The sequence below is a fragment of the Bombus fervidus genome, chromosome 11 (assembly GCF_041682495.2).
Source record: "Bombus fervidus isolate BK054 chromosome 11, iyBomFerv1, whole genome shotgun sequence".
In the NCBI taxonomy this organism is placed as follows: Eukaryota; Metazoa; Arthropoda; class Insecta; order Hymenoptera; family Apidae; genus Bombus; species Bombus fervidus.
This window is the reverse complement of record NC_091527.1, coordinates 4,465,970-4,493,645: the sequence shown is the minus strand read 5'-3', so window position 1 is coordinate 4,493,645 and position 27,676 is coordinate 4,465,970. Positions and strand designations below refer to the sequence as shown.

The 27,676-nt window shown below is 41.5% G+C and overlaps 3 protein-coding genes across 7 annotated transcripts in view; 2 read left to right on the top strand and 1 right to left on the bottom strand.

The window, feature by feature from the left end:
• Chn (zinc finger transcriptional factor charlatan) overlaps positions 1-27,676 on the top strand; it is a 266,952-nt gene that overhangs the window by 68,329 nt on the left and 170,947 nt on the right. The window contains exon 2 of the mRNA XM_072013020.1: positions 25,357-25,440. The gene's annotated coding sequence lies outside the window, so the exon portion shown is untranslated. The remainder of the gene's footprint in view (positions 1-25,356; positions 25,441-27,676) is intronic.
• The window catches only part of Grh (grainy head), a 162,750-nt gene that overhangs the window by 79,802 nt on the left and 55,272 nt on the right, over positions 1-27,676 (bottom strand). The gene's annotated exons all lie outside the window — the stretch shown is intronic.
• LOC139992310 (uncharacterized) lies at positions 7,871-8,650 on the top strand (the record flags this gene model as incomplete). The annotated part of the gene is made up of 3 exons (XM_072013047.1): positions 7,871-7,978; positions 8,220-8,418; positions 8,451-8,650. Coding segments are annotated over 3 exons (507 nt in total), but the record flags the coding sequence as incomplete, so codon positions are not given.

Below are 27,676 nucleotides of genomic sequence, written 5' to 3'. Positions count from 1 at the left end.
TTTCCTGCAAACGCGAGATTGTACAAATTTTTAAATTCAACTTCACCTGCGGAGAGTGCAATCTCGACTCGCTTTCTCGAGCTTGGAAGAGATTCAACGTGATACGATACAAACAATCGGCGCTTCGTTAGCCGATTTCGTAACGCTATTGTACTACAATTTCTCGCCAACATTTCGCACGAGGAAATAGAAGATTCGCAACGGAAACTTCGTTACCAAAGGACGTCGTTCGAAGCGAGGAAGCAAAATATTCATAGAGCAATGAAGACACGACGGTGAAAAGAAATGGTCTCGGTAAGTAGCGAATGGCGTGACAATACCCGACGGGAGTGCTTTTACCTCGCGGCTCTTTTACCCCCTTCGCTGCCATTCACCGGAAACGCCACGCCATTATTGGCATTGTGGCGGCGTGAACAGCCGGCCGAAGGAAACGCGGCGCACACCCCGTGGCTTACTCTCACTGGGTTAACGATCGTGTTATTAGCGCAAATGAAATTGGCGACTGTCTCACGGCGGAATAGAGAGAAAGGAAATGCCGGTGAAGAGGAAGAGGAGAAAGAGGCGTGAGTCCAATTTAACGCCGCCGCGAGAGACCACGCGTTAATTTGCATATCGAAATCAAACGCATACCCTTGTCCAAATCCCTCTAATTTCTTAACGCGTTGTAAAGAGTACAGAACTCTACGGTGGTCTGCACTGTGAAACGCTGTTGAAACTCGTGTTGTCTTTTATTTTAATTCTTTGTAATATAAGCGGGTTATCGATGGTTTCTTTGAAAGGAATTCTTATCTGTATGTTGAAATTATCTGTATTCGAAGTATTAGACTTAATGAACGATCGTACGAAGTAACAGAGACGTTTGGTACGTTGGAATTTTGTTAGATTTCTTGAGAGCTTAGAATGCTGAAAAATTAGACGTGGACATAAATGATTTAGCTTGTCTGCAAGGGAATTATAATATCACGAGTATAACAACCAATCTGTATTAACTATAAAAACACAGCGAGCTTGACGGATTATCGGTAAACGATATGTTTGTTATTTACAAAGAAACAATTAAACAGTTAAATATATTCTTCGTTATATCACTGATTAAATCCAAGGAATGGTCGTAGAACTTGTCCATATTTTATAACACGTAATGCAATCTTTTGCTTCTATCATATTATCTAGAAAAATAATCTAGTTTAATATAAGTAGCATTGATTAAGAGATTACCAGCTCCAGCACGGTACTACGTTCAACGTAAAATACCTTTAACGAGGCAACGAGCAACTTTAATACGCGAGAACGTCACGCGGAGCACGTTTCTCTTTGTTTATTTACGTTGATTCGCAATGTAGATCCGAAACAAATCGTTTCTCCTGAAGGTGACGTATCGCGTGAGGCGGATGAATCCAAGGGGTTAATTCAACCGATCCTTTGTTGTTGCTGCGTCGTATTACTCGCGGGAACGAGAGTCTTGGCAACTTAAACACGGATATCCGTTAATCCCTTCTTATTATGCTTTCGCGTGATCCACAGAAACGTTTCTGCGGACCACTTCGATTCTCTTCGTCCAACTGCGAAGTCGTCGTACTCGTAAACATCATTTTCGCCCAGTATCGCGTACACAGCTTGTCACGACAAACTCATTACTTCAAATAATAGGTGAGAATATTATTTCTGGAACTTTTAGGATCAAGAAAAGGACAGTAGTAGTAATAGTAGTAATAATAGTAGGATGATAACAGTGGCTTTTCTAACGGTTCATATTTGATATAACTTTCTTTAATAATTTTCTGAGGGTTAATTTTGGTGTTTTAAATAGCAAAGTGATAGAAAAATTCGCACGCGTATTCATAATGAAATATAACATTTTTCTTGCGAATAGGTAACCTACGTTTAACTGTCCGGATCAAAGTATTCATCTATCGTGAATTTACAGGGAAGAAAATTTCCTCGAGGATGAAATAAATTTTCCGCGTGCAGGGAAACTGCAAATTCTAAGCCAGCTGAAATAACCGTTTGAAAGTATAGAAATACTAAAATACGCTTATCCCAGAGCTTACGCACTATCTATCTTAAGAGATAAAATCGACTTACAGATTTTTTTTCCACCTGCGTCCCATTGTCGCCGTATGTTTCTCTCAATTCTTTTTATATTTGATATTCTGTCTCGTTATTTAAAATAATGAAGATATCTCACACGAACGGGATCACCGCAACATCCTGTACACGCGTGTGGACGAATCGTCACGCGATTCCACAGAATCGGCGAAACGTTTAACTCGTTACCGAATGAACGTGACCGACGTATTCCATTTCTTTCCATTTATCTTTTCTTCTGTTTTTCCTCGTTTTTTCCTTTTCCTTCTTTTTTCTTTATTTTAACGCATGCACCAAGTTCTTTGGATAAAGCAGAAACTGGTTTGTCGGTTTTCACGGGGTTCCTTTTTGTGCAGCGTCCACCGCGGGCGCGAGCATTGTCATATTTCAACAGCGTTCCGTCCGGTAGTGAACGCGGTTAATTAGCACGCTATAAAGAAGCATACGGTAATACAATTTATAACATCTGCCTATTGGGTTATTATCGTTGCCAGTTCTTGCTGATAAATGTACCGTGAAAGTATCATTTGCCATCCTCCCGCCGCGTTGCTCCTTGGATTTTCTCTTTTCGCAGAGTTGCTTACGCGGTGCACGGGTATCGTGATAATGTGATTTCCGAGCCGATTACCAGCAGCTGATACCGGCTTCAGGCCCGATTATCGGAAGCTCGAACGCTTTTCTGTCTTCTCATTTCTACCTTATTCGTGACGTTTCAATTTATACGCCCGGTTTTCTAGGCGATCCCCGAGGATCTAATAGCTTTTCCCATCGCGGGAGATTAAATTCAGGAAATCGTGAGTTTACTGCGTGTATGTAGGAAGTACTAACAGTTTTAGCTACTGTTGGATGTTTACGTATTGGTTATTGCATGTCAGGGGAGGGTGGTTCTATTTAAATAACGATTCTAGAGAATTTTTCTATTAGAATTATTTAGTTGTTGCGTAATAAATATCCACCATCTTAGTTCAGACAAATATTTTTGCTGACCATAACCTGTTTTAAAGCGAAGATTTTTGATCAAATAATACAAGTCCGAACAAGCTTTATTTTCGAAAAAAAAAAAAAAAAATGGTTCAGGCATGGCGTATTTCTCAGATAATATTTTAAATAAACTACTAAATTACTGCCTTCAGAAATTTGTAAAATTAATAGAAGGTACTATGGATTAAAACCTCGTGAACGAAACATCCAAGCGTTTTATGTTAACAATAGAATTGAATCAAGGTCTCATCGCGGAAGAGAATTCATCGTACGATCTAACACAGCAAAGGATATCATAGCTTGACTTGTGCGCCTTCCAAAGAAGTCACTTATTCTCAGACACTCTTGACAACACTTCGATTCAACAGCATGTGCTTCAGTTCGATAGAAACTGGCTACATATCGTTCGATTGTTTGCACACTAACAAAACGCAATAAAGACATTACTATCGTCGTCGTCATCGTCTCAACGATAAAATATGCCAACAATGAATAACAGCTTAACGAAAAAAAGTCTACAACATCGCTACCTACTTAGCACACACGGTCTACTACTTAATCCCCTCTATCTACTACGTCTACTCCGATCTTTGCCTATTTTCCACGTGAAATATCTTCGGATAAAATCCGCGCAACCTGTCGTGCAGACATGCTACAACACGAACTCTAACCAACCCCTGTCACGATCTCGTCGATCGATCTCGTAAAATGGATCGTTGGATCGCGTTATCGTTCGAACCGACAGCGCAACGTTAGAGTAACGCGCGGCCAACTTTAATTCCTCTGCTATTCCGTTACGCAATTGGAGCACTGGCCTGCGAGGAACAGTTAATCTTAATACGGCTTTATAGCTCCATTAAGCGTGCACGAGGATCACGAGAAGCGGCTCGCGTCCTCCGGGGCAGCGATTATCCCGCGGCTCTCGTGACGCCGTTGATCGCCCTTTCCAGACTAATTGTCGATTAAACGGTGGCCGCTTGCGAGATCGTCCGCCGCCGGGACCTCTCGCAGCAAAACTCGATCGACGTACGTGTCCCCGCACTGGAATCACGTATTATTTCGCTCGTGCATTTTTCCTCCAACCTTTTTGGTTGAATTTTTTCCAACTGTCGTCAAGGAGCTTCAACGGATGTTCGCGGGAACGCGCGTTCCGCTGCATACAGGGTGGCTCATTATCGATCGTTCAAGTCTCTGATGTAGGTTTGTGCAAGAATGTTGCTTTATGGTTCGTTATAAAGTGCACGCATCCCTGCTTTCTAATGAAACGTTTCTTCTGTTAGGTATCTACATTTGATTTTCGCGGTAGGACATTCTCGTATACGTAGATGGTATTAAGTAAAACGAAATCTTAAAATACTTGGATCTAAGTAATTAGAGTGTTATATTCGACTACGACTTGTAATAAAATTATCGCTGTTTGTATAGTTTAAGACGGGGTAAGATTTGAGATGCCTCGTAAATAACTTTTTTGACCGAATAAAAAACACGAGATATATCTCATGACACGTAATATGTTAATAAATTCAATAAATACAAGGAAATCTTGAGGCCACTACTTTCCGATTCATATCAAACAGAAAAAGTGTGGAAACTTCTTTAATGAAGCAAAGAAATGATTCACGTGGTAGCTTTTATATTCTCAAGAAACCAATAATTTTCCACTGATTAACACGTAGTATCTTATATCGAGCATTAGTTGTACGACCATCTTGTTAATTTTATCTCACTAATATCATCGCTCGAATTGTTATACTTACATAATTACATATTAATAACATAGGAACAAATTTGCTAATAATACAAATATCTTGTATATTCAAATTATTCGTAAATGTATCAACATTCGCCGTCTATTTATACTTTCTCTTTTATTGATATTATTAAATGGTAAATTATTTATCGTACAGCAAAGGCCCAGGTGCGACGTGCGTGTTACGTATATTTAGAAGACACCCTATAGTGCAAAGAACCTGCGGGTCTTCGTGGGTACACAGGGATGGTCAGGAAAGTGTCCGGCAGGCTAGACCGTCCACAAGCGGTCACCCGTTCCAAGGGTCATCCACTGGCTCTGCTCTCACTTAGCATAAAAGGGTAACTAGCAAATGCTCAATGCGTATACCATAATGGAACGAGTGTCCCATGGACATAATTAGGCGGTACCCATGGGAAATTCAGACCCTATTTCGGCTTTCTGTTTTGTGTAGACTCCGCATAAGCTGGGCACTAGCAAAGGGTCATCGTTGCGGACAGAGTCAGAGGTATCTATATGTGTGCTCTTTACTTTTTCGACTCGTCTTTCAACCAGGTATCGCGTGTGTTATAACACGTTGAATAAAATAAGGCTAAATAAAAGTTATTCTGGACAGAGAAAAATTTCCGCTCGTAGGTTACTGAACGCTTGGCTCAAGATTAAGAAATTTAGACGATAAATTTGTTGCAGTTGGAGGATGATGTATTAGGTCGTCCGAAAAGTTTCTTTCATTTTATAAGGAAATAATGGATGCATAACATTTTCCGTTTTATATCATTTTATCGAATTACGTATGATCCATTTTGTTCTATCAAACTAAAGATCACAACGTTCGACAGATTAGGTTTCATGTTTGCATAAAGATACGTTGTTGTAAAAAACGTGTCTGTAAAAGAAAGACACTTTCCAATTAACCTAATATTAATTAGACTCTGTTAGACAAGTCAAGTTTGGAAGTCGAGTTATACGATGGTTTAAACTATAGTGTATCGTTGATTTATCTGCTGTGAATCTGTAATTATATGCATGCATTTCTCTGAATTACGCGTATGTGAGTGTTCTTGTAAAATATCGCCTACCTGTCTTGATTATATTAATTGAAATTAGCAAGTGTCTAGTGAATTACACATATGCGAATATACTCATGTCAGCGTGTTTTTGAAATTTTCACCACTTGTGTGGATGAATATTTTTCGCTGAAATTTCCTTCTATAAAATGTTTTGTGACTCGTTTGCCTTATAGCGTATCTCTGTTATTTTAGAAAATGAAATGGAAGAATCGCGTGCAGCGTATAGTGACAGTATCGCAAATCGAGGCTAATTCGATGCATACGAGGCGGAAGTCAAAAACGTTCACGATGTGTCACGAGTGCTATCGATAACTTTTATCAGAATGAATTTCAATTTTCCGCTACCCTGCGTCTTCAAACTCTTTATCGTGGGAAAGCGTTTCACGCGTGACAGCGGAACACTGTAAAAATACTGAACAGTCCTAGAGACGAGCGTCAACGCGTTTCTAAGTATTCGAGTGTTAATCAATAATACATGAACATCGGAGGAGAATTTCAAGAAAGGGAGCATCTTTGAAATCGCTAGATTCTGCGAAGAGACAAGTTCAAATACTTTACGATTCGTCAAATATTCTGACGATCGGAAAAAATTGCCTTTTGCATAAATCCAATATTTTATATTATAATCAACGCCGTATGGTTTTTCATGGAAATAGTATTTTCCTATCGAGATTTCAAGCAGATTGCGGATGTCTATGCAATTTTATAGTATTATGAAGAATAGAATCTAACTGGACACACGATTCACCAACTAGATATTACAACAAATAGTTTATATATTTTATACTTTTTCGTATATTATCCGCATTCCGAATATTTTTACACTTTTCAACTTTTCATAAACGAATGCACATCCATAGTGTAAGTCTAATTTCCTTTGAAACTGCCACATAGAAATCCAACTTCGTTCGATGCGAACGATTTGCCTTTATTTCTGCATGAGACTCAATGTCACTCTTAACGTTTTTCATCGAAGTGAAAAACAAGGTACGTCGCTGCGACCACATTTGAAAACAGAAAACACTGGCCGAACTGAACGGCCTGGTATCCTCGGTAGGGACCGTAAAACGAAAAACAAAATTTTCTGAAAGTTTCGACCGGATATCGGGGAAGAACACGGGTTCGCGAGGCTGACAACGTCGTACGGTTGAAAACACCGTGACGAGAAGAACACAACGACGATAACGAGAAACAGTCGTTCGGTGAGGAACACGAAATCTCACGATGACGAGCTTCCAAGGCCAGTTGGAAACGCGATACCATTAAGGACTCACAGCACTCGCGCCAAAATCGTTTGCGCGTAAAAAGAAGTAACGTCGGTCTTCGCGGGGTAACGGTCAACTTCCGACATGTCTTGCGTATCGAGCGGCAAACTCTCCACTCAGTAGGCTATCGGTGGCTTTCAACGATAGTTGCAACTATTCCAAAAAATCGCGATCCGATTAAGGTCAAAGAATAAAACTCACGGCTACCTTGTTCCGGACGAATCCAATGTCAGCGACCGATGTGGTAGCTACCGATCCGACGACATTCGCCTCGAGATCGTTTATCCTGGGTAAAACATACTCCTTGGACACGTGGAATGTTCAAACAATTCCTCTCGCAGTTTTCAAACGAACAACAGCAATAATTTACACACACGTACACTTTGCCGTCTTTCGTTTCTCAAGTTTTTGATGGTAGATACAGCACGGATGTATTTCCATGTATACGTTCCGTCACTTTTGTTGCTCTTCGAACGACACTTTTCACGAACACCTCGTATCTTAAAGTACGGGTCAAGGTATTTTCACACAGTTTGAACTCACGACGAAAAAGCGTCACCGGGAAATCGGTGTATTCGTCGATCGACCATCGATCGCGTTCCACCGCGAATGAAATCGAGCACGGGTTTTCGAGCTCGTGGCTCTCACCAAGCTCCACCTTCGTCAGCCTATCTCGCGAACTGGCTGGTCGAGTCGCAGCGATGCGCATTCATTAATATGATAATCATCCAATACGTATACGATGCCTCTCGACGATCATCGTTTTCGTTGTCTTCATCATCGTCCTCGCCGTAGACCGCGCGTTTATACGGCGAAACACCATCGTAAACTTGTCGATGCACGATCGATAAACGAGATCACTGGTGACGTTTGTGATCGGCGCTCGATGAATATCGCGGCGGGCAAAGAGTTTACGGGACGCGATTATCGAGAGCGCGTATCGGAAGAGTATCGCGGGCTTGCCCCGATGCAGCGTCGATCGGATCGAGAAGCGGACGACAACGCGTTTCCCGCGGTCTGAGGCGCACGCACGATACGCGCCTCTCTTCGTCGAACAACGAAGAGAACGAAAACACAGAGCGGTGTATATATTTCCTTGTATTTCCCTTTTTCCTCGTCCACCGTTCGTCGAGATCGGACGAGAGTCGCGTTTTCTTCCTTCTCTTCACCGTCACTTCTCCGTGTCCCGATACGTTTTCACGTATCTCCGCTTATTTCGTTATCGTGCCTCCGCCTTCACCGCCGCCTCCTGCGTCTTTCTCATCCTCCAGCTTCTTTTCCTCCTCCACAAGCCTCCACCGTCACCACCGCCGCCACCACCACTACCACCTTACCACTCCACCACCTTCGTCCTCTGTCTCTTCTTCTTCTTCCACCTCCAGGTTTCTTCACCCTTCTCCGCTCAAAGCGAGACTCACCTCACTATCTTCTACGCCTTCGCGTACTTCTTCCTCCCGATTCTTATCCTTCTCTCTGTATCCTGCTATCTTAAGTAATTTTCTCCAACTAATTACCACCGAACGATTCTCCACCGCCACCTTCACCTTCCACCGGAAGGTCACCGCCTTTCGCACTCCTCCGCTCGATCCTTCTCGACCTTTTGCTCTCGCAACGACCTTTTCCTCCTAATCGTACTCAGGACCGCCATACACCGGCGTACGATCGCGTACACAGCGCACCGACTAATTTTCGGGACGAACTTTCCGGTTCGGTGTCTTGTATTGGACTGTGCAGAAGTGGCACCTTCCAGTTTCTGAACTTACATCTTGTCAGGTAAGTGTGAGCTTTACCCGTGTGTCCCCCGGTACACACGACAGAGACACGTTCAGCGTGTGCGTGTGCGTGGCGCGCGCGCGCTCACACACGGCAGCGCTGCGTGTGCCGGGGCCCGCCTCTATCCCTACCACGAACTTCGCGTTGATCCTTCTGTCTCCTTCTTGCTAGCGGAACGACGATCGCCGCCATACGTGTTTGATAGCGGCACTCTCTCGTCGGTCCCCGAGCCAGCGGGCCTCGTGTATACGCTCTTACACGCGTTCTACCTGCACGCACACATTCTATGCACGCGTCTACGGATTTTACCCCCGTGTGCCGACCGTACACCACTGGTAGTCTTCGTTCACTCGCGTACACGCGTCTCTCTCCTTCTCCCACTTCTGTCTCGTTTCCTCTCGCTTTTCTCCCTTCTTCTTCAACCAGTGAGAAACCTAGGACTCCCTCTTCCTTCGTTCTATATGTCTCTTACCACCTCTTTCTCTAGGTGCGTAAGTGCGTGACTCCGGTTGTTGCGGGGACGTTTAACGTGTCGCGATTGCGTCCTATCCCCCCACCTGGCGAGCTTCAGTTTCCATACGTACGGTAGCAGGAAGACGGAGAAATAAGAGGAAGGAGGCGAGAGAAGGGAGGACAAGGTGGGGGTAGTTTATACAGCAGGGAGGAAAGGGTGATTCTTTCATTAGACTCTTCCGGGGGTGAGCTTCGAGGACGTCGGGTACCGGCCACTGGATCGCCACGTTGTGTTTCTGGTTTCACGATGATAGCATTCCTCGGTGTGACTGACCGATATTTTCTGTTGTTGTTGTTTGTCCCTGATCGGTGAATGCGTTTCGTGCCGTAGATTGTTGGAAATGGGATTTAACGAGGGATCTTTTGGTGATGGAAGAAGTGACGGTACCTTTAGATTTTGAAGCAGTCGTGGATATAGTTGGATTCTGTTAGGAGAATCCGCGTGCCTTGTGGAGGCGGCAAGTAAAACATAAGATACGTTTTATCACGAGACACGTTACTACGTAAAGGATCGTCTGTATGTGCACGAAGGTTCGATACTCTTAACCAAGAGACAATTCTCTTTTAAGCACTCGTAAAATGTTCAAAATTTTACGAAAAATATATTTGCGTTATACTTTATTTCACCATTGAAAGTTACCGCTCGAAGATCTATATTATTTTTTTGAGTAATCATTGCAAATATAACGCTTATTTAGGAAACATTTTCATAAAGCTGATCTTTCACCGACAATGAGATTTTTCTCAAAGGTAGCAGCACGATGTTCGATGCTGTGCACGACGGCAGAGTGGAATATCGGATCTTAGGAAACAGCCTGGACGAGTGAAAGGAGCTAGAAAAAGACGCGTAACACACGTGGCTGGGCGCCATCGGCGTTAACTATATATTGGCCTATGATTAAATATCACGAAACACGTCGGTATTGGCAAAACCGAGCGAACGTTAGATTTTATCGAAACGATCCGCTAATCGAGTGGCGCTATAGAACGGGTATGACCTTCCGTATGCGCACTGCTGGTGGAACGAGTTAAGAGATCAGACACGTAGATCCTCGTCTTCTGCTACGAATAATTCAGCAGAACAACCTCGGGCGTGGAAAAGCAACGATCTCCATTACCCCCGATCTTTTTTCCCCGATGGAAACTCGAGTCGAAAGTTTCGCGCTCTGCAATGTCACCGCTAACTATCTCGATCATCTCGGTTCGGTCAAAGACCCACTGCGTGTGAAATCTGGGCGGATCCTCTTTCTTCTAGGGCGTTTTACGACGAAAGAGATACCAACGATTTGAACAGTTTTCGATTATCTTGGTTTGAAGTCGCGTTTCATCGGTTAAAAGCAATTACAATACTCGTGTTTGTTTAACGTTGACCTATAATAATTGATACGTAGTACGAGCATGATATTTTCATGAGAAATATGCAACGATATTACGAGGCGAGGATTTAAGTTCAGGGATCAAAGTTTAGTATTCTAGAACCAAAAAAAAAAAAAAAAACTCGGAGAAGAATATTTGAAAATTTCGTAGATATTGATTTTCCCCGAGTATCGTACGCCATTCTAAACTTTGTTGAAACTAACAGTACCTGCGAAATGTTGAAGCGTATTTTTTGAAAGAACGTCATCCAGGTTTCGACTCAATGTCGTCCATAGTATGTCGTCCGCGACGAATATGCCTTGCAAAAGTCTCAACTTCGATAATTGTGCGATACCCAGTTTTGAAAGTGCCCAATCGTCGATTAAAAGAACTAAGAATCTAGCTGTATCTATTCGAGAAGATTGACGACAAAAGTCCAAAAAGAAGATATCACAGCGAGCGACATCCTTCTCCAACTACAAAACCTAAATCTTTGTTCCATCTATCGAACCTTTCCACCGAAGAATATTACGAGTTCGCGCGAGACAATTGAAGATAGAAGTCCAGATAAAAAAAAAAGAAAAAAAAAAAAAAGAAAAGAAAAGAATGTGACAGTGTAACGTTGCTGCTAATTACAGAACCTAAATGTCTACCCCGCCTATCGAACCTTTCCATCGAAGAATGCGAGGAGTTGACGCGAGCGAACGTCGCGGCATCCGACGAATCCGTTCGAATTTAATGAAAACGCTTTCATCGGGGCTCTATGTCACCCAGAGCACGCCCGTAATGATTGAATTCGCCCGTTTCAGCAGAACCTCGGGCGTGGAAAACGCGGATCTCCGCTTCTTGCGAGCTTCGGCCTTTTTTTCCCTCTCCTCTCCTCTCCTCTTGTCATTCTATGTCACTCTCTGTCTCTCCACCACGCCTTCGAAACGCGTTAGACTTCGAGTTTCACCTCTTCGCCGGAGCTGTGCACACCTAGGCTATTTTAACGAAGCCGTGGTGCACGCGGTTCGCAAATAAGAGATAGTTTCACGACCGGATCGTCGCTCGACGACCATTTTTCCATGCTTGTTGATCCGCGTTTACGCCCATAACAGATGCGGTCCTCGTAGCCGATCTCATAGCTATAACGAGGCTGCTGCCGATCCAGAGCACCGGCATGGACTCTTCCGACCGGCCCGGGAGAGAAAAGGGAAACACAGCGCGGCGAAGAGAAGTCGGAAGGCCGAGGGGAAAAAACCGGTGAAGAGCGTTAGGTACTATTGATCGAGTAAAATCTTGACCTGTTCGAACCAGTTTCGTTAATGATCCGGTGACACTGTATTTATTAGCCGACTCTCGTCTCTGTTTTGTGAGCGAAATTTTTCAAATGGAGAGCAAAGGACGGCGTTATTCTCGTATTATTTTTTAATATTACACAGAAATACAGAAAGTATTTCCACGTACCGTCGTATTTTGCACTTTATAAATTACACGCCTGATCGACTTGATTCATTTATTCTTAATGTGAATTTTTAGAACGATTCGAAGACTAAAACCTCGAATACAGACACGTGTCAAGAGAGTACTATTTTATCGAGTATTAACGAATTTTATTTATCGTTCTTCTCCGGTATCGACTCTTGCTTATCGTGATTTAGGATCTTTGTTATTATTGATTAAATTATACAATGGTAGGTTCTTTGGTGTACTCAAACTTTGCTTCTTCCTGAATCAAACTATTCGAAGTTTGAACCAATGGATTTCGTAGGTAGAAAGTGGCGAGTGACGCCTCGTAAATTACATATAAATCTATCGATGTCGATCAGGTTTCGTTAACGAACCCAACGACACTTCCTGCATTAGTTAACATCGTTGACTTGTCGTATAAAATTTTACTCGTCTTAAGTACGACTTCGCTATGGTAATTACATCGGAGACATTTCCACGGTATCGTTACGTCTAATGAAACCTCAACCGCTTAACGCCTAGATTCGGATCGGTAGGTTATTTTTATCGTTCCACGATGCGTTCGTGTGTCTATCGAATAAAGATAGGAAAATTAAATGCCAAAGTATAGACGGCATATCGTGCACGTTAAAGTTTTATTTCCTGATCGTGCTTAGCGAAAGTGGTCGTGTAGTTTCCCCGTTAGCGACGAATTATTTGATGTTGATTCAGCGGTCGTAAGTAGTAAGCGCCTGTTACTGGTCAGACGTATCGCGAAACACCGCTATCGTCAAGTCTTATTAGAATATATTACGATCCATTAGGGAATCAATTAAAAAAAACTTCTTACAATATTCTTATCTAAATATTCTCTGAAAGTACACGTACGCCAAGCATTAGAATGTTCAATTTACATTTTTTTAGACAGCTTTCTTGCAACTCGTCAAACATAAATTTTAACCATACGTTTCTTTAATCGAACGCTCTATTGCCTCTAAATATCACTTTCTCTTTGTCCTTCTCATTATCCTATAACATTCTGAAAGTTTGTTTTTTCAAAACTTAATATACTTTTCCATTGCTTTCCACGTTAAAGATTTTCTGACTAGTGGATACCATTCTTTTCCCTGAGCATCTCACATTGTTCTATAACGAATACGTTTGTGCAACTTGTGAATTTTCCAAGAGTATATCGTATCTATTCCACGCTACATATAACATGTCATAACGTATTACATTAACATAAAATAATTTCAGGTGTTGGCAGCAAAAATACTGTCCGCGATTTCAATCTCGAAAGAGTTTAGAAATCCAGTAACGTGAAATTCCTCTCGATAGAAATCATCGGCAATCTTGATCGGAAATCGTATCGAACGACGTTATCGGGCATTTTCTCTCGCTCGAATTACTTTTCCACTTACACAATCGTGTGACGCTTTACGAAGATACCCGCGAAGCTTCTTCACGACGAGTTGAGCGAGCAAGAGATCGAGGTAGAAAGGCGGGGCGGTTTAGTCGAACGAACACACGAGACGGAACAGGGATTACACGCGTCGCGGTTGAAGCGCTTCGGACGATTTATCGGCTCTCCTTTCGAATTCTTGCCGCGCTTCATAAAAACGACGTCGCACGTTATGTCCGTGCGACGCGGCCAGCCCGCGTATAACCGTGAATTGTCGTTACGTTTGTCATTGTCGTTGTAAATAAAAGGGCCTGGCCGGCAATCGTATCTGACCAGGGACCGCGGCGAGAAAGAGAGATCTACCGCAGATATTCTCGAGTAAACGAGTATCCCCTCGCGTACGCAGCGACAGTAATGTCAAACCATGCTCTTTTATTGCTCACCAGTTTCTTCCCCCTCTCGTTCTCTCTCTCTCTCTTTTTTTATTTGGTTTCGTTATTTAGACATTTAAAATTACTCAATTCGCTTCCCTTAGACATTTAAGATCAATTAATTTTCTTCCCCTGGACATTTAAAATTATTTAATTTTCTTTCTTTAGCTTTTGAAAATTATTTCGTTTGCTTGCCTCGGCTATTTACACTCGTACAATAATCGTAAGTTCGCTTTAACGTCATTTAATTTTCTCCCCTTTGATCTGATTCCTTTTCTGCTGGTTTTGATCGAAAATCCTCGCGTTCTTCCTCGTATAATTTCTTTCTCTTCCAAAGTAGCGCGCGTCTTCGTACTGACGTGAGTTCGAATTTCTGGCGCGGGGATGGGAGGAAGTTTAGTTCGAAACGTGGCTCGAATTTAAATGGCCGCGCTTAGTCGGTCTCTTCTTTTCGGGACAGATCGAGATAAAATGGAGTTTTCACCGGAATCTTGGATGAACGAGTTTGAGAAAAGAAATGGTTGAAGGGTGGATTTTATTTTTAATTCTGTTGAATTTCCTAGTCTGGTTAGTTGATATCTTGAGTGTATGTATGTACATGTATACTATTTAAATAATACAAAACTGATCAAAGTATAAGAAACAGAAGCATAGGAAATGTTCAAAGCTGTTTGAAACTTGTCAATTATCTATATCATTGTTCATGTCTATCTATTATATCGATCGTAAGATGTTTTGAAAATGTTACAAGAAACGTAGCGTAATAAATACATCATATAAAATTATGTCTATTATCACTATCGTTATCGCTTATTTATTATAAAATTAACGTAATAGAATACATATTTTAATATATCCTTATATAAATCTCGCACAAGGAACAGATCTCTAAATCGTCCTGAAAAACCAAACAACTTTTTCCTGTCAATAGAAATTGATATTTGCACGTTATCGTCACGTACCCTTATAATAATTTACATCGAGCTGCGTTGCATAATCTCTTCTAATTACCATGTTACATTCCGATATTAAATACGCTCGCAAAGATCTGTCCACTTCCATTAAAACGTTTCTTGCAAGCTAATTGCGGAAAACTTCTTCTAAACCTTTCGGGGACTCGCCTCGAAAATCCGGAAAACATTAATACATTAAATAGTCCGTGTCGTATACATGCTTGCGTTCTTAATTTCCACGTATGTCCAACGTACAAAATGGTCGAACTAACTGAGAAGGAAAAAAAAAAGAAAAAAAATAGAAGTGGGAAGACAAAAATAACCACATCATCCAAGAGAAATGTACCGTGAATGAATTATATCGTGTTGCGCAACGTGCGCCACCGATCGAATTTCGACGGACGGTCGTGCGAAATTGCGCAATTTTTCGCGAGACGTGTCGTTTTCCGGCCGAATGCCCCGCAGCAATTAGTCTGAAAAGCGGAACACTTTCGAAGCCAGCCATTGGAAAACGAAAATTATTTAGCAGATTTTTCTGAGGGTCCTGTCTACAGCCGGAACAGCCAAAGCTTTGCGCACCGATTTGTTAGGACAGTAACGCTAATTCTCCTCGGATATTTTTCTTTTACAAGTAATTGCGTTCATACACGTTTCAGGAAACGATTTTGTAATAGAAAGCTACGAGTAGAATATTACTTTACTATTTACCAATAAACAAACTCTTCGTCTTTCAAAATTTGACTTCTTTTTTGTGTGCTTATAATCTTTAATAAAATAACATTTATGCGTATTCCTTATCGCTAAGGAGACAAACGATCGACAAAACGACAAAAGAGTTTTATGATCGCTAGACTCGTCAATTGTTCGAAAAGAAGTACGCAGCCAATTCTCCTCAACAATCTTACGGTTTTATTAAATTTTGCGTATCTCCATTAACCTGCAATAATTTTCCCTATCTTCGTGTCTCGTTGGCTGCCAATACATTTTTGTTTGATAATGACTGAACCAATTTCCAACACGGGGCATCACCCTGTGGAAAAATGTTAAATTCATACGTCGACTCTATCATTCCCCGCGTCAATTCGGTTCGTAAGGTGCATTCCGCGGGTCAATCGAACCAATCTGCTCGACGTGTCAAGATTTCACATTCGCTACGAAATACGTGTAGTAAACGAGCGAGGTCGGCGTTTTCCGCTCTCACTACCGGCACCTGAAATCAAACGAGACTATTCGGTTACCTGGTGTGGCAACATTTCACGCGGAACGAGCGACGTCTAACGCGTAGACACGATAAACCGATCGATGCTTTTTTTGCTTCTGCCCCACGCCCGACACCCACTAAGTCGTCCCGCGCAAAAACTCGAAATTATCTGCGATACACGCTTGAACATACAGCGTTCGAGATGTAACAGTCGATAAGAGGACATGAGTCCGTGAAAAATCGTAGAACGACCGGTAGCTGGAGCGTCGATAAACGATAAGTGTCGTTTCTGTTCGTGCTTTTATTTATTGTTTCACCGAAGATTGTTGCCGGACTTATCTGTTGGCCGAGATGCGCCTCGCGATGAAGCTTTGTCCAAGTTACCTGCATACGAATAATTTATTGATATTCGAATAAATTATTCGTAACTGTTGAAGTGGTCGCCACTTCTAAGAAAACTCTACATCTGATCTTTCGTTTTCTCAAACACTGAAGCCTTCGACAGCGCATAGACAAAAGACTGCGACGAAGGCAAACCATATTCGCTACACATGCAACGTTGGCTTCAGGGTTTTTCAGTCATAGGGTAACGCTGCTAGCGTGCGGATCTGGACCAGCTCATATTGTATTCCAAACTTTGTACTTTTACTTTAATATAAATATATATATATATATTTTTTTTCTACCTTAGAATTTATCCACGCGTTCCTTTGTATTCACATACATCCAATAACCTTAACAGTAACTGTAATTAATCGCATTCAAAGAATAAATTAGAATTTTCATCAATTTTCTGCATATTCTATCGTGGCAGTGATTTTTTTGTACAAAGAGAAAACAGTGGTCCGAACTTTCGACAGAGAATACATAAGTTTAAACAACTTGAAATCTTTTTAATAGGATGAAACTTGTCATTTGTTTGATTCGAAAGGGCAACAGTTACCATTATTATAATAATAGAATGAATATTAATTAAAATAAATACAACGAACAAAAGAATATACGTATGGAATATACACATATAACAATATAATTAATGCTGTAATCAACATTAAATTTCACATACGCGTATCTCCTTCCTGCATTATGCATGCACTTGAAATCAGGTTATTCAAGCTCTAACGTGAATCTTAGTAACGTGACCAATTCGAACGAGACATTAGATTCATGTTTCATAATTCATTTTCTCTACTTGCTACGCAACTAGTTGCCCGTCGTAGCCTGGTCAAAATGTATCTCACAGATCGACGGACGTAATTACTTCTGCAAGTCAAGTATTTTATTTAGGTTGATCGTTTCGTTTCGTCTTCCATGTCGGGTAGTTTTAGTTAACATGCTCGTGAGAAGTTGTACGATAATCGATGGAGTAATTGCCTGTTGAACAGAGCGGGGCTATGCGCACAGCTCGTCGTGAAACTGCCGTACAAATCTTCTGTATGTAATACGGCCGCTGGTAATTCCAGGCAGATCGAAGAGTAGCGAAACGAAGAGAGGCAGGGTAATTCTCGCTACAATAACATCGAATGGAATCGGCCGATGGAACTTTGAATTCCCAAGCGCGCAGTTCTAACTCGAGCATTCCCATGGATTTCCATCGGAAACAGCGCAGAATCTCCACTACCATAAAGCGTCTCAGGGGCATCGGGCTGCTCGAATATCGACATAAATTGAAAACGAAACGTTGCAAACGAGCTCCGCGTTGCCTGGGATCCGCCCACGCGGTTCGATTCCCATAATCAACCGGTTGCTTATTAATCGATCCTCGGTGACTTCGCTACGCCGTTTCGACGCCAGTAAAATCGAAATAGTATCGAACCTGGATCGGGTAAAACCAGCGTTTCAGGTTAATCGCGGTATACGCGATGCGTAATAGCGCGAAACACTCGGTTTCCTTGGGCTTAATCGGCGATTCGAGCACGGAGGAAGCATGGAAAAGGCAAACGGGAGAGTTAGGCTGGGATAGCGCGCGCACAGATTTTAATGGGACCCGGCCATCGACGAGTGGCGAACATTAAAACGAATCAGCTCTCGCATGGAACGACCGAGATATCCATCGACGATCGCGTTTGCCCGCGTTGCAGCGGGATTCGCGACAGGAACCAGTCTGTAACTGCTCGCGATTACCCTCTTTCAGCTCGGCGACGAGTTAGCGGAATGGCTTTGCTAGCCGCGAAGAGGTGTGAATTTATTCGAACATCCTCTTCGCCAGTTCTATGTGACGCTGGTTGTACGATACTTGCACTTTAGGTTCCTTATTTTGATGGAAAGATACAGGTTATGCGGTGTTTTCTTGATACGAGGTTTTCTTAATCTTTGCAGAAGTAGACCTTAGTTCGCAGTAGTTTCATTATACGAGATTTTCATTTCGTTTAGAGAATATCACTCGGTGATATCTACGTGGCCCTACATTTACATACGATATTTGTCGTTTAGGTTTCTTATTTTCATATGACAAAGACGAGATGAGTAACGCATCGCAGTTATAAATTAAAATTTTGTAGGGGTAGGATATTGGATTGCATAGTTGGAGAAAGCTGGAGCGTAAGACGTTTCGCAGATATAGGTTCTGTTTCTTAGATTCCTCTTATGGTGTCCTTTTCAGGTTTCTTCTTTTATCGTTCAACGATTCCCAAGTATAATTTCCATGGTTTCGATACAGGAAAGAGAACCCCGTAGTGTTGCGTAGGCTGAACTTCGGTAAAAGTACTAGCTAACGATATAGAAGCGATCGAGTCGTTATGAGATGCTTATATCGAAGCGTAGAAAGCGATGCAATTCTCAGCGATAATTTATGTGACATTTTGACTGCCGCGTACGCTTTGAACACATACTATATACTGACAAAATATTGTATAGCAGCGAACGATTAGATCTCTGATAATTCGCTTACTCAGGATAAAACCAATATAAAATCAGAGTAATGGATCACTGACCTCTTCCATCTAACCTAAAGCCACCAGGTAGCCGATCAAAATGGTCAAAACTAAAAGACGAAGGTTTACCGTGAATTACCTATCGCCAGTAAAATTATGTATAGGTGGATATAATTCATAGAGCATGGCGACAACTCCAGCATGTAAAATCTAATTTTATTCCATAATCGCTGCACGGTCGAGGGAGCATATCGAACCGCCTTCGATCCGTTTACCGCGACAATTAGTCGAGCTCATTAATAATCGTTATCGAAGCATACCGTCGGTTTTATTACGGTGTTTCCTGTGACACGGTGCTGGCCGGGTGTTCGAGTTTATCGTCAAACCAACGTATTTTCACCAACGACAAACTGGTCCCATGGCCGTCTTATCGTCTCAAGAAGACTAGCATAACATCCGGAATTAATAGTAATACACGAAATATTTCGTGCTGCTTGTGTGCTTCGTACGAGAACGATGGCATATAAATATTACGTAATTACATTTACCCTCGGCTTCCCTGTTATCGCGTTATCGAGGCGAAGAGGAGAACTTTCCTGTGAACCAGTTGGTACCAGTGCGGCGGTCGACCGAACACGAGATAAATTTCACCCACGTATCGACGATGATATCGACTTATTCAACGTCTGCTACCTCGTATAAGTGATTTAGGACCGTATCGAAAATAGATTCGCGCGATCGAAACCGTGGCAATGCTAATTTATCGATCGCCGCAATAAATCTGCCAAAGGCAGCCGATCGCCTTTTAGACGCTGCTTATTAAATTGACGTCAGCCACTGCGTTTTCCACGCACGGAAGCTGCGTGCTCGTTGGATGCCGGATTAAGTTTATACCGTTGATATCGGTGGAATGTTATCTACTCCAGTGCATTGTAAAAGTCGAACTTGTCTAAGGAGCTTTGGCTTGATACAAATCGAATATAATGGATTGCGTAATTGAAATGTTAACGAGGCTTTCGCTCGGTTTTATTCTTCGATAGGGCAGTCGAGATTTGTGCGTGCTCGTGTCATAAACGTCGAGATTATTATACCTGGTATCTCGTGAAATGCGGATAAAAATATGAGAAGTCGCATTAAATAAGTTGGATTGTAGCGTTGATAGTTTATCAGACTCGTGGTATAACGTGTATTAAAATGAATTACTAGAACCACGCTGTTTTCTAGAGTCTCTGAATAATATGTACGTTTACGCGGCATCCTTGAAATATTTTAGACTTAATTCAATTTGCATTTATACATCCACATCTCGTATATTTATATGCAAACATCGATCGAATTTTTCCCAAATAAATTTACTTCCCCGAATAAAGCTCGTTCTTTTGAAATTAAATCAAGTTGATACATAAAACTATTAAAGTGACTATTGGAGTTCGATGATGACAAGAGGAAGTCTATCGGAACATTAAAAAATTTCTCCGAATATCTGCGTACGAAAATTTGATTTATAATCATTACAGGTGAAAGACGAAGCTGACGTCTAAATAAAAAAATACCTCGCATATTTCTCTAACTATCCGCTACTTAAATACTAATAATTGCCATCTACAATTATAGCGTTACAAGTTAAAATATCAAAATAATATAGCCGCTACTTAAAATAATATCTCTGTCACCCTAAAAAGTTGCAGGTTCTCTATCAATCCCTGCTAAAAGCCTACCAGGATAGACATATTACTCCGAACTAAATACCAAGTGTCACACAAAATAGCAGCTTGCGATATGACCCACGATAAATTCGGCCGAACAAATCTTCCTTCCCTTCACATTCCACCGTCTAATCGATTCACGTCCACATCCTTGCCAAACGAACGATGGAACAATTATTTCGGTTGTATCGGGTAGGCGCGACAGAGACGAACGCTCGGGCTTAATTATCGCATGCCAGCGGATCACGGGGCCATTAAGGCGAATCTGTTCGCGGAATGGCGACGATCATTGCGGCTCGCTTACGATCTACGAACGGCGCGGATCGCGTCGAACATTAAACGCAGAATGTCCCCGGGGGAAAACGATCATTGTGCCCGGACGGTTATGCGATCAGGGCGGCGAACGCACGAGCCTTGGCTCGTTTGCGTCCAGCCAATTAAACGTTCCCGCGACGATTGACCGCGCACGCGCGATCATCCTGGCGTCTGTCGCGATCCGAAGTGATTTCATTTCACCCCGGGGAAGCTAAACGATTATTAAGAGAGAATAATCGGCGTCATTTTCGGCAGAATTATCAAGATCTTGCGATCCTTAGAAAGATGATATTGGACGTTTGGCAACTACGTAGCACCCGTAGCGGGAAGAATACAGTTTGTCTTTGTGGAATTTCGTTGAACTTCAGCTTCTCTTTGCTGATATTTTAATTACACCTTTTTAATCGTGTATATCATTACAGTCAAATACACATATACATTTGACAAGCTTATGAATTTGATTTTTTTCCAAAACGAGGCTTCTGATATAGTATTATCAGTGTACAGCTTTTTAATTCTCAATTTTCGTCTTATTTCGAATATTTCTGATTTTACTTAAGTGTCATGAACGTAAATGCTCTGTCTAAACTATGCAGAACAGCGTGATTCTAAAGAATAAGGAGTTTAATATCTTTAATTCGTTTGATATCTTTGATTATTTTAAGGGCCATTTCACGGAAAACTTTCGAAATTTTCGCCATATCATCGACAATGTCTGAAACGAAAGTATTTATTCGAATTGCCAATAAATTCCATATTTTGTGTTTCCTTTCATTTATTTATGTTTCGTTGAAATTATAGGTTGTTTTTAATATTTCTAGGTTATAAGTAGCCCATGATAATATTGCCGGGTTCTGAAGGGAAGATTATAGAAGCCGTATAGCGGTTCGATTAAATTGATGTGCCGTATCTATTAGTAGTTTCAGTGAAATCCCGTCGATGAGCAATAAAGCTGGATGAGGAGGAGCGTCGCGTTATTTAACGTCAATCTACGAAGGCTGATATTACATGTACGAGGAGGATCTCGGTAAAGATCGATATAACGGGACGCTTCTCTAAATTCGTTATTACTTTCTTAATAAATACTGAAAAAAAAGAACGAATTGATTTATAACTTAACAAATCCTCCTCTTCATTAGTTAATTAATGGCGCTGTTCGACGTTACGAAATAACGCAATTAATCCAATTAAAAACAAAAGGACAGAAAAATAAGGGGAAGGAAGAACGGGAGACTATAAATTGAGAAATTCTATTCTGTTCTGTGTTCTCCTTTTTTGATATTTATGCATTTGTAAGAAACACGAGTGCGCAAAAACGTGCAGCCACAGAACATGCAAAAATGTGCAGCCACAGAACATGCAAAAATGTGCAGCCGCAGAACATGCAAAAATGTATGAAATATCTAAAGTAAAAGACCCGTTACGATATTCAGAGGATGAAACAAATCTCAGTTGATATTTTGTTTCCTTAATTTGGTTCGTTAAAATATAAATTTGTATAGACGTTGCGGTCTAACCATAATTGATCCAACTAAAAAAAAAAAAAAAAAAAAAGAAAAAAAGGAAAAAAAATGCAACAACAGAGAACCGATGAGAGAGGAAATGGAGGGGAAGTGAAGTAAAAGCAAACTCACCTGTAAACGAAGCAATTCAACTGTAAACCACGAATTTCCCTTCGTAAAGCAGCGAAAGGTGGCAGGAACACTCGATACTATGAAACACTGTAATTAATCCATCGAAAAAAAAAAAAAAAAAAATACAAGAGGAAGAAACAAAGAAATGAAGCGCAGAGAAAGGAAAGGTTGTTCAAACACCTCTCGCGATACGTTATCTATTTTCTCGAGCGATTTACCTGTCTCGGCCTATTTTACACGCCTCTTCCTTCATTCCGAGCACACCCTTCGCTATTTGTTTCTTTAATGGCCTTCTCCTCGCTACCAACGATCGCCTTATCGCCATATCAATCTATATGCGCGTACGCTCAATACAATCTGCTTACCAATTGCATTACATCATGCCATCTTTTTGTCCACCGTCATCTGATAACTGGCGACTCTCGTCTCCTTATCCATCCACGTGTATCCTTTCAGAACGGTTCTCTCTCGTTCGATGGCGGGGAAAAATATACTTTATGAAAAAGTGAAAAAAGGAAAGAGTAAGTACGATCGTGTCGTTTCGTATGGTTTTAACGTGTGGTCAAGAAAGGCAGTTCGTGCAGATAAATCTGCGGGGCTCTGTTAAATATTGACAACGTGGAACAGATTACAGTGCGATACCGTCTACCATTGGCCGGCACGAAAGCCCCTTGTTTGTCGTTCGGTTGCACGCACCGTGATAATCGATCCGATGATTTGCAATCGCGTGTTGCGCAGAATTTGTTTTGTCCGTTTCTTTCTCATTTGCCAAGAATTATTTATTTTACGGCCGGCTATGGAAGAATTATCGTGACAGATTAATCGGCCGCGTGCACCGCAACGTTCCGCGTATTTTTCAACGAATTAATCTATTTTCTGATATCAGGGATATGACGCGTCGCGTCAGGTGCCATCCGCACTGTAATTAACGTAGGAAAATTATCGTGTTTCTCGATCAAAATGTGTTTATAATTGAATTAACATTTCTGTAAAAAGAAGCAGTTTCGAAGGGGACGGAAATAGAAGAGTAGTTGCCTAAATTGGACTGTCATGTCGTTCGTATTGGATCATTATGGTAATTTGACGTATGTCAATTTATTCAGAAAGTTAGTGGACTGAGTCGATTATTAGTTGCAACAGTTTGGTCAATCATAATTATTAGTTACAATTCTTGTGTGCCTTCACGCAAGCCAGTTTCCCGATTTTTCACCTTCTTACAACGACTGAGCTATAATCAATTTGGACCGTATAATTGATAGCACACGTAGCTTAAACTTCAAGTCACTTGATACAATCACTGTCATTTTCTAATATATTCAAGAACACGCTGGCAGCCGCTTACCAAAGTTAAATATCCAGGTTAGTATCTTATTCTATTTAACCGCTCTATGTACATATATTTGCGCTAAGTATCATTATTATAAACTAATTTCAAACTCCACCGATACATTCATAACGACGTTAACGAAAATTCAAAATATTATTTACAACGTGCATAATATATTCACGATAGGTGTTTACGAGCTTTTCCTGTTTATAGGTAGACAAAACTCGTATCAAACATTATCGCGCGGTAATACGGCGGCAAATCGAGAGATACAGAGATCAATTAAATTCTACGATCCTCGGCAAAGTGACATTTCAAGCAATTGCACGAGCCATCCACGCGCCTGGTGATCAGAGTATCTCTCGAGTGACCGATCGTTTCAAACGCGTTCTCCAAAGGCCTCTCGGCCAGTATATCAAGAATTTTTATCGCCTGTCCGCGGTTACGCCGCGAAACCTTTCGAAATTATCCGCGTCCAACGTTTTTTCCATTTCACGCTAACCATCCGCGCATCAACGCGCCGCTGACCTTTTCGTTGACCGCGCGTGCGATACGCAGCTACGCGCGATAAGTCCGCGAAACGATCGAAGCACGTGCGACTCTTTCCGCCGCTATCGACACTTCAATATCGAAGTGAACGTTCGCAGGTGAAACGTTTCTATGCGATCGTCTCCGTTGCAGAAGTTTATTCCATCGTGTATTGCTGAATATGTAGAAGCGTTTCGTGGAATAGATCGCGAACAGGTGGAGTGAAATGACGGTACGATTCGATCGACCTTTGATTGATAAATTAAGCTGCCAACGCGCGAGATTATATTGGTTGGATACGGTAATAGATTTTAACATACGTGTGTAATGCAAATTTCCATGTTTCTGGGAAGAAAAAAGCGAAGAATACGAGAGAAGGGCGGGAATGAGATATATGAAATGCAAGGATATACGTAAAGTTAGGTTGTATTAAAGATTCGAATGGCTCTCGTGTATATTTAGTAGGACATCGTTATATTTGCGTTACAAGTGTAAGAAATTTATATCTAAAAGAAAATAACAGATAGGGGAAGAAAAGTGGAAAGGAAAGTAGAAAGGAGATAGCGGAGAGTGGAAGGGGAAGTGGACGATACGAAATACGAGAATAAACGCGAAGCGTTTTATGGCGAATTAAGCAAAAGTTAAATTGCTCTCGTGCACATAAAAATGTATATTTCGTTCTCTTCCTTTCTTTAATGACTTGATCACGCCGTTTAATAAAGACGAAATAACGATAAATAATAATTTTCTGTGTCACAGGATTGGAAATCTGGAAGCGGCAACCTGTTCAGAGGACTTAAAAGAGCCTAATTATCCAGTTTCAACAATCACGTGAGTCTTTAAGTACGTATATTAAAAGATTACAAAATTTCATTTTCTGTCTTTTGCTCTTTAATCAAGGCTTTTAATATCGCACGCGAAATTCAAGTTTCTCTCTCCTCGAATTATGCAAATTTCGATGGCCCGTTTAAGCGAAAAATCGAGAAAATAAGCCGAGACACGCGTTCATCGCACTTTCCACCGTATTCCTTCTTTTTCATTTCTCACCAGCGAATATACTCCGACAAGAACGGGCCAAAAATTCTCGATTTCTAATCAATCCTATCATCTCGAATCCTATCGTATCGACGCGGATTTCGCGATGATAAATATTCATGAGGCCGAGCGTGAACAGCTCTAACGAGCAAACGACCGAATCAGTTTGTCGACAAATAAGTATGTACGTTGTTTCGTGAATGTCGCGGCTCGAGATAACCTGGCTCGATATCTCGATTTTCGTCGCAACACACACGGAACTGTTTCACGCGCGAAATAACGCTTAACATTTAACCGCGTGTGATATGAAATCCTCGCGCGGCAGACAGCCCGCACGTCTAGATGTCGTATCACGTTTAAGAAACGCGCCACGTACAAGACTCGAGAGAAACGGATTAAAATATCAAAGATAGCCTGCGGCTCGCCACCGAGTCTCCGTTCTTTCTTTCCAAAATGATATATACGCGTATCTTCTATGTAATATACATATTATATATATACGTGAAATATAAAGTTTCGTTTAAATATTCACGAACTTTTAGAGTTTTCATGGTTGGTAAAAAATATTGATACGGTGGTATCGTATTTTATCAAATGGTTAATCGTGTATAATACAGGCGTATGCGAGATTTGTCGCTTTTTAATCCTTGCAGTTCCACTTTTAATTAGTCGCAAATATTTATCTACAATTTTAAGTTTACTCTATTATACGTAAACATTTGGAAACTTGGAAACTTCGCTTCGCATTCCATTTGGAAATACATTATAATTTGTTATTTGTATCACGTGCACTATTTACTCTTATTTTCGTTTGTTTATCATTCGTTATAATTTCGTAGCCAGCTTCTGACGAATCATTCTACTTCGTAATGTTGAATATATCGTTTAGTCGGAGGTCGATTATCATGAGAATTAAGAGGTTTAACGAATTACAAAAATGTACGAATTATTAGAATTTGTAGCACCTGATACACAAAGAACATTTTAAAATATATCAACAAACCAACCGAAGATATGTAAAACTATTCCCCAGACTAACCCAGCGACAAATTTGGACGTTCAATGAATACTTCATCCTGTCAATTCTACGAAATGATCACTAAATGCACCTAAACTTTCTATCTAACGAAAGTGTTCGCAGAGACGCTTCTTTCGCATCGGATCTTTCTATCGCGTTACAATACGGATCAAAATAACAAAGGTATAAAGGTGCTTGGCATCCGTGTCACGAGCAATTGGACGCGAACAGTCTATAGGTCCAAAGAGACCCATTGGTGACGAGCCCATCGACGAGCAAAAATAGGGGAGACAAAGAGCGACGAAGAGGGAATCGATCGGTCATTACCATAATTTGTATATGAGTGCCACCTGGAAGGTTAGCCGGCCAGTATACGACGCGAATCTCCCCCTTGTTTTTTTTCTCCCTCTTTGGCGTCTTTCTTCGGCTACTTTCTCCCTCCAACCCTTTTCTGTCTTCCTTTCTCGAACGAAGGTATGTGCTGGCCAAGACGACACGCTTGGCCGTGTTCCTCCATCGTGGTCGTCGCGTCGTTGTTCGTCGTGGTAGCCAGGAGAAAAACGAGTTCGTTGAAAAGCAGCGGCGATCGAGCGGCGGATTCTCGTCGAAGGGAATCGCTCGTTCCCGAGGCAAGAGAGCGGAATTCTCCGACTTTTTCTCGCGCGATCCACGCCGGGTCTAGGTAGAAATCGCCTAGGACGTTTGCACGTGTCGATCATTGCTTTTTCACTGTGGTAGCCGCGTAGACGACGCGACGGATGTGCTTGAAACGCCACGGCGCGAAATCATGCGATGTCGTTTCACGAATAGGTCTGTCGAATTTGTTCTCGAACGAGCAAAACCGTGTTAACTGTCCGCTCTTATTGAGTAGGTAACGACGCACTGTAAGTTATCACGAGGCGCGTATGTGTGTGCGCGCGCGTGTTAAAGGTCTACGTCGTTTGCCATTACCGGACAACGACCGGTTGATTTACTGTCCGATCGATTTCAGAATGATTTTCGAAACAGTGAGCTAGTTGGAATTTG